The following is a 6,897-nucleotide window of genomic DNA, read 5'->3' as shown; positions in this document are numbered from 1 at the left end:
GAACACCCTCCCTCCAAGCAAGTGTCTTCAGTCTTGCTCCCTAGAGGGCAGGGCAGCCCTGCCCCCCACCTGCCGCCCCAAGCTCCCTCTCTACATCCCACAGGCACATGCCTAGGGAGCAGCTTCTAGAAGCCAGTGTCCTACTGTCATGGGAAGCCTCCTAGGGAAATGTGGTCTTCATGTGCACACCTGCATGAAACACCTGTGCATCTGTGTCTCAGTTTGTTCATAAATCTTTATTGCATGCCTACTGTGCCTAGTCCTGTGCTAGGCAGTGTCCAATACAGAGTGGTATAAGATATGGTCCTGGCCTCGAATTTTCCAGAAGGACAGAAGTCAGACATAACCAAATGCCCATCTTAATGCACTGGCCTAAACCGTGCTCCATTATGCTTTTCCAGACCACAGATGGCCAACAGCAAAGAAGACTGCTGTTAGTAAGTGCAATTAGAACTTAGGTGAGGGGGGAAATTTCTAGGTGAGTTTTGAGGAAGGGAAAACTGAGGCTAGGCAAAGGTTAGGGACTAGAAAAATAACAGTAGGAGTTGTGGCAAAGGGTAGTTCAGAAGACTGGCTGAAGAGGGCTGGAGGGAAGGCTGTCAGGAAGAAGCAGAGGATCCCGGCTGCCTCTTTGTGTTTCCTCTGCAACCCCCTTCCCTGATACTCCCACCCAGCCTAGCGACCAGGAGGCAGCTGCTGTCTTCTGCCTGGTTGGTCTATGCTGGAGGCTGTCCTGGCCAGGGCACCTCCTCCATAGGCCTCTTTGCTTCCCACTTCCCCTAGCATCTGCCTCTCTCCCTACGCTCTGCCAACTTTTGTCTCCCTACTTAACCACCACCATGTTCCCCCTACGAAGGGCACTAAAGCAATGAAAGGGCCCTGCTCCCCCTTCCAGGTCTTTTCAAGAGCAGGGATGAATACTCTCCCCACTCACGCACCCCCACAGCCTGGGGCTGCAGACCTAGTAGTAATCCTCGCCCTCTTCACTCTCAGCCTCCTCCCCAGGAATCAGATGCAGGGATGGCAGATGGGGGATGCCTGTGGAGTTCAGTTGGTCTGCAAACACACGTGGGCAAAGGAGAGAGAAGAGGAAAGAGGGGCTGTCAGTGAAGCCATACTTGCCTTTGAACCCACATGCACATAGGCACACAGACACACATTCAAGGGCTTTAATCCACCACCAGCACCCCCCCCCCCCGCCAGTCCCCAGAGCCCAGGGCTCACCCTTACCTGGTGTAAGCACTGTCAGGCTAGCTGGGGCCTCGACCTGGCCCAGGGCGTTGCGGGCCAGGCAGCGGTAGATACCTTCATCGCTGGGACGCACAGCCTGGATCTGCAGCCAGCCTGTGACCTCAAACCTCTGGGGTCCACCCCTGAACTGGAGCCAGAGGTGGGGTCAGCAGGGTCCTTCTAAGAGGACCCTGGGCTGCCCAGAGGAGGCCTCGACTCCCTCTCCTACCTGCACTGAGATGTGGGGGTCATCCCCTGGTAGCTGAACATCCAAGCCGTCCTTCCTCCACTCGATGGATGCCATGGGGTAGGCAAACACCTCGCAGCCAAAGATCACATCCTGCCCCGTCACATTCCAAACGTCATATGGGTGCAACACGATCTGGGGCTCTGGGGATGGAGATGGGAGGCCTGAGAATGGGCACATCCGGCCCCAGAAGCAGGCTGTGTATGAACCATCATGGAAGTGTTTGTGGGGGGAAGACAGTCAACGCGGAGGTAAATACACACTCATACACGTGACTTGATCGGTACACATGGGTACATGTAAATGTAGGTACAGGTACACGCAGGTATAAACTCCGAAATGGTGAGGTACAAGCAGACAGGATGCCACAGCTCAGCAGCCTTACTCCATCCCTGATCTCTCCCCTGTCCTCATTCTACCCTAGAGGCCCCTATCCTGCCCTACGTGTAACCAACACCTCCCTCTACCCTCCCCCCTTCCTAACCAGATCCAGTTGCCAAAGACCCCAGGAACAGCCCTTCCCTCCCCACACACACACACACCCTGGGACCAGGGAAGGAGGCAGAGGAGGGGGGATTCCCACGTGGGAAAGGCAGAGAACCTGAAACCAGATCTGGGCAGCCGGCAGAAAGCCTGCAGTTATGGGGTAAAGTCTTGGGACCCCGCCGGTGTTTGTTTTCCTGGCAGCCCCAGCCAGGCCAGATCCCTCAAAGGGGCTCAGGAAGTGAAAGTGACTAACGCTGCCAAAGGAAACCTGAGGCCTGAATGGCCCTCAGCCCCCGGGGGTAGGAGGGAGGAGCTGGAAGAGCCCCCTCCCTCACGAATCCTAAGGCACAGAAGAAACCGAAGGGAGGTGGGGAGACTGGGCGAACAGCTTGCTCTACGAAATCGGAATCTGCCCAAAAGAAACCCGATTGCATCTCTCTGGAACCCAAGTCTCGCTGCCTGGGCCCCAGCAGTCTGGGCAGACTGGGAGTCTTTGCTCTCTCGGTTTTGAAACCAGTCATTGGCCCTATGCCTGCTCCCTCTGAGGAGGGACCTGGCCGGCCGGGTCTGGGGCTTCCACGCGCCTCAGGGGGCTTCCACGCGCCGTGCGGACAGAGCTCGGCCCCCGAAGGTGCTAGTCTCTGCGGACCAGCGGCAAGAGCGGGCTTATACTGGACTCGAGGACTCCCCGGCCTCAACGTTTTCGCTCCGCTGGCCAGAGACCTGCTTCAGTAGCAGGTCGGGGAGCAATGCCTCGAGTGCCTGGAGTGCCCCAAGTGCCGGGGGTAGGGCCCGCGGGCCGTGCGTACCGGATTCGCAGGGCCCCGGGTGCGCCAGCGTGAGGTTGGCGTCAGGCCGAGCGCGGGCCGCCTCCTGCAGGCGGCAGATCTGCGCGTAGGTACGGCCGTCCGACCCGCAGAGCGGGCGCTGCGAGCGGCAGGCACACAGAGGCTCCGGCACCTCTCCGCGGCTCAGGTCGCCGCCCGCGTCCAACCGGCACTCAAGCTGCTCGCCGCAGCGCCCATAGAAGTGGGCGCTGGGGTCCAGGTCGCAGAGCTGGCCCTCGAGGTTGGCGCATTCCCAGCAGCAGCCGCACACGTCGCGCACCCGTCCGGCCAGGCAGCCCCGCGGCTCGGCGCACTCTTCTGGCCGACAGGGAGCGCAGCCCTCGCCCTCCGCCAGCAGCCGCAACCAGCCGCGCCGCAGGTAATCGGGGCCTGGGGACGGCGGTGCGCCTGTCGGGGGCGGCGTCCGCAGCAGCAGCAGCAGCAGCAGGAGCAGGAGCAGCGAGGGCGGCGCCCGGGCAGCTATGGGCTGCTGCGGCATGGTTAGCTGGAAGCCCTGCGAGCACTCCGGGCATCAGCGCGTTCGTGGCACCCTGCCAGGGAGGGAAGCCAGGTCAGGAGGTCAGAAGCGACCTCACTGTTCCTTGTACCAAAGTTTGACCCAAGCACACTGCCCCCTCCCCTGCTGCCTTGGCGTCCAGCAGACCCTCCACAAGATGCCTGGTGACTCTCTAGGAGCCATCCAGTGATTGACTAGACTGTGTTTCTGGGGTTGGGGAGAGGTGAGAAGAACGGGTAATAAAGCTCAACCACCAGCGCGTGCGCGGGCACACACACACACACCCCAGCGGCAGCACCACAGACCATCCAGCTCTGAAGCTTCCTGCCCTAGAGGAGGATGAGAATTGATGGCCCCAGAACTAAGGAGTTGTTAATAAGGGTGAGAATGGGGAAGAAGTAATGCTCCTGGGCCCAGAGCACTCACCTAGTGTCCAGGACTAAGCCCTTCAGAACAGCCGTTTCTCCGGTGGGAAAAAGCAGGCGGTGGAAAGAAAGCAGAGGCCAACAATCCGCTGGGCCTGCCAGCCACCTCTGCTCCAGCTTGAGGATCTGAGAGAGCCCACGGACTTGGACTCAGAGAGCACCTCCTCCGCTCCTCTCCCCGCCTCTCAACGTCGCACTCAACCCCCTCCCTCCAGTTCTGAAGCTGCCAATTTCATGCAGCCGCACGGGACCCTCCTGGGCCACTTCCCCTAGCTGGGCCAAAGTCACAGTGAGAAGTGAGGAGCCCGTAACCGGACACCGAAGCTGGGAGAAGACAAGGGGCAGGGTGGGGTGGGGGTTGGGAGTAGGGGATATGGGGGTGGCTGGGAAGCTGGAAGGGTTCAGTGAAGGTCGAGGGCTTGTCCCATCGTACTTTACAGTCCCTGGGGTCTGCCAGAGCAGCTGCATAACAGGGAGGCAGTAGGAGCTCAGCTGCCAAGTCGCGCGTTCCTGGAGGGCAGGACCAACCAAAGTAGTCGCCCCGAAGCCCAGGGCTGGTTTCCCGGGGGCTATTGCAGTCTTGCCCATCCAGCTTCCCTACCAAGGCGCTGACCAGAGACTTGGCGCTTCCATCCGCCACGCCACAACTGGTCTCCTCCTCCCTCCCCACATCCGGCAGGTGCTTCAGCGCGACTGATTATAGAGGTCCCAGCTGACCAGCAGCCGCAGGGAGAGGTGGGCGGGGCGCCTCCCGCGCGGACCTCGCTCCGGGTCGGGATTACAGGTTACATTTGCAAGGCCGCCAAGGCTGGAGGCGTTCGGTCTCACAGCCGCCACCAGCGCCACCGTGGCAATCTGGGCTGGGGGTGGGGAGGAGAGCGTTCCTGGAGGCCCGCCCGGCTTACCGGGGGTCTGCCAGGCCCCGCCCTAGCCTGCCCCAAGCGGCTTACAGAAGCCGTGCTGCAGTACAGTTTGCAGGGAGCTGAAACTGAACTTTGCAGTCGGGGAGGTGACGGTATTTAGACGGTATTTACTCGTCCCAGAAGAACCTGGCCCCCGGCCTAGCGGCCTGGACCTGGGCCTCCTGACCAGCCCCGAAGTTCAAGGCGGGCGACGGCCTCCACACCACCCAGGGGGATCGGCTCCGCATGCGTACTGAAGGCCTGGAGATTCAAAACTCCCGGATGCAGCCCAGGACTCTCCCTCTGGACCTGAACTCGGCCAAACCCTTTCACTTAGGGGTTCCCAGTTTCTCCTGGCCAGGATGGGGGTGGGGGCTCTGACGAGGTGGGCGAAAGCAGAGAAACTGTACCCCCCATCTCCAAAACTCCAGCAGGACAGGGAGCACACTTCACGCGATGCCTCGAAACTGTCGCGAGAATCAGAACAGGAAGTCTAGGAATTCAAAGCAGGAAAGGCCCGCGGGTTTCAAGCAGGAAAAAAGAGTGGGCGGAGCCAGCGGTGGCAGATCGTTGTGGGTAATCCCTTGTCTTAGGCCCTGGGTCCAACTGCAACTGTTGACCTAGAGCAGAAGTGGACTGTAAGAGAACTGCAGGAAGCCCCGAACAATAAAACGAGGGAGGGGGTAGGAAGGGACATGAAATTGCGGAGCTGACTAATGGAGCCGCTCAAGCTGGTCTGTGGCTCTGAATTACAAAATGCCTTGAGGGTGGAGATCACTTCCAGTGTACCCAGCGGAAGCCGTTGGGGATCCCAAAATGAATCGTTACCGGCTTCTAAGACTTGGAGCCAGTATTTAAACAACAAACTCAGGGGCGCCGAGTGGCTCAGTCCTTACGCGTCAGCCTTCGGCTCAGGTCACCATCCAGGGGTATTGAGACCCATTGCTGGGCTCCTTGCTCACTGGGAAGCCTGCTTCTCCCTCTCCCACTCCCCCTGCTTGTGTTCCCTCTCTTAGGGTCTCTCTTTGTCAAATAAGTAAATAAAATCTTAAAATACAAATAAACAACTCCCCAGACCTAGAAACTCTTCACTTACCCTACTTAATTGTACCCAGTTGTTTACTTTTGAGTCTTCCCTGCTCTCTAAGTGTTTGGTATTAGGAATCGTGCCTAATTCTTCACTGTATCCTGTGCACCTAGCCCTGCACCTGGCAGCACAGTAAATTCTCGGTAAATATTTGTGTGGATTAAATATCAAAGACTTCCCGTGTGTGGAAAGTCAAGTTTAATTTGGATTTTCCGAGTCTCTGATTGAAGGCTAGATAGATGGGGAAGGAGCGCCCTCTGGTGGGCTTGCTGTTGGTGACAGTAGCATGACCGTGCACACAGTAGGCACCGAAGATGTGGACTTATACAGATCTGCTTTTCTTAAGTAAAGATTTATTGCACATATTGTAAAAAACATTTTTATATATTTAAAAACACCACATATTGTAAGAATGTTTTTAGAAGGGATTTTTTTTACAGAAGACAATTTGAAAGTCTAGATATGTTCCCAGATCCCCATTATCTGACACTATCCATTCAGACTGCGAAACACATTCAATACATCTATTCCCATACAATTACAGCATATCCATACTTTGAAAATGTTGGCTCAGTTTGGGTCATGCAAAACTGTTGGGCCACAAGAAAAGGATTCTCTAGTTTAGATAATGTGAGTACTACAAGGAGAGGAGCCAGGTGGCCCCATCTTTGCATCTGGATGAGAGAGACTAGATTCAGATGAGGAGAGTGAAGTTAAAATTTCTTGAAGAACAGATAGTCCTGCCTCTTTCTCCTCCCCACCCTTGACTGTAGATGCCTGGACTGGAGAGAGAATGATATCTAGAATGTAGTTTGCTTTCCACTGTGAATCATAGCCTATACTTCACAGGCTAGCATATCTTCATTTTCTTTCAGCCACTGACCCATGAAATAATTGTTAAGTATAATGACAGAATGAAATGGGTCTTACACAGATGAACAGCATAAGATGAAACAAGGTGTTAAGGATCAGTGTGTATCTTGTAAGAAACTACTTGGGAAGGGGGCGCCTGGGTGGTTCAGGCCCAGGTAACGATTCCAGGGTCCTGGGATCGAGTCCCGCATCGGGTTCCCTGCAGAGCAGGAAGCCTGCTTCTCCCTCCTGCTCTGCCTGCTGCTCCCCCTGTGTGTGCACACTCTCTTTCTGTCAAATAAATAAATAAAATCTTTTTAGAAA

The 6,897-nt window shown here is 56.6% G+C and overlaps 1 protein-coding gene across 4 annotated transcripts; it reads right to left on the bottom strand.

The window, feature by feature from the left end:
- Positions 1-217: 217 nt before the first annotated feature.
- KAZALD1 (Kazal type serine peptidase inhibitor domain 1) lies at positions 218-5,095 on the bottom strand. 4 transcript variants are annotated; one of them, XM_032313414.1, is made up of 6 exons: positions 4,334-5,095; positions 3,734-3,858; positions 2,773-3,341; positions 1,460-1,620; positions 1,231-1,378; positions 218-1,056 (listed from the first exon to the last, which is right to left on the bottom strand). In XM_032313414.1, the coding sequence occupies exons 3-6, from the start codon at positions 3,287-3,289 to the stop codon at positions 962-964; spliced, it is 921 nt and encodes a 306-aa protein (XP_032169305.1). In that variant the 5' UTR covers positions 3,290-3,341; positions 3,734-3,858; positions 4,334-5,095; the 3' UTR covers positions 218-961. The 4 variants fall into 4 exon arrangements, with proteins under 4 accessions (XP_032169305.1, XP_032169306.1, XP_032169307.1 ...); XM_032313415.1 differs by having other exon boundaries at positions 4,346-5,095; XM_032313416.1 differs by having other exon boundaries at positions 4,638-5,095.
- Positions 5,096-6,897: the final 1,802 nt, after the last annotated feature.

The sequence above is a fragment of the Mustela erminea genome, chromosome 14, assembly GCF_009829155.1.
Source record: "Mustela erminea isolate mMusErm1 chromosome 14, mMusErm1.Pri, whole genome shotgun sequence".
NCBI lineage: Eukaryota > Metazoa > Chordata > Mammalia > Carnivora > Mustelidae > Mustela > Mustela erminea.
Note: the sequence above shows the minus strand (reverse complement) of the source record. Positions and strands in the feature narration are given on the sequence as shown.

What these genes read in the sequence shown, in the direction of transcription:
- KAZALD1 (XM_032313413.1), bottom strand. Translation starts at nt 3,289, where the DNA reads ATGCCGCAGCAGCCCATAGCTGCCCGGGCGCCGCCCTCGCTGCTCCTG. An exon ending in CCCGGGGCCCTGCGAATCCG is followed by an intron (nt 1,621 to 2,772) that starts GTACGCACGGCC and finishes CTCCATCCCCAG; the next exon opens with AGCCCCAGATCGTGTTGCAC. An exon ending in CCTGACAGTGCTTACACCAG is followed by an intron (nt 1,057 to 1,230) that starts GTAAGGGTGAGC and finishes GTGTGTTTGCAG; the next exon opens with ACCAACTGAACTCCACAGGC.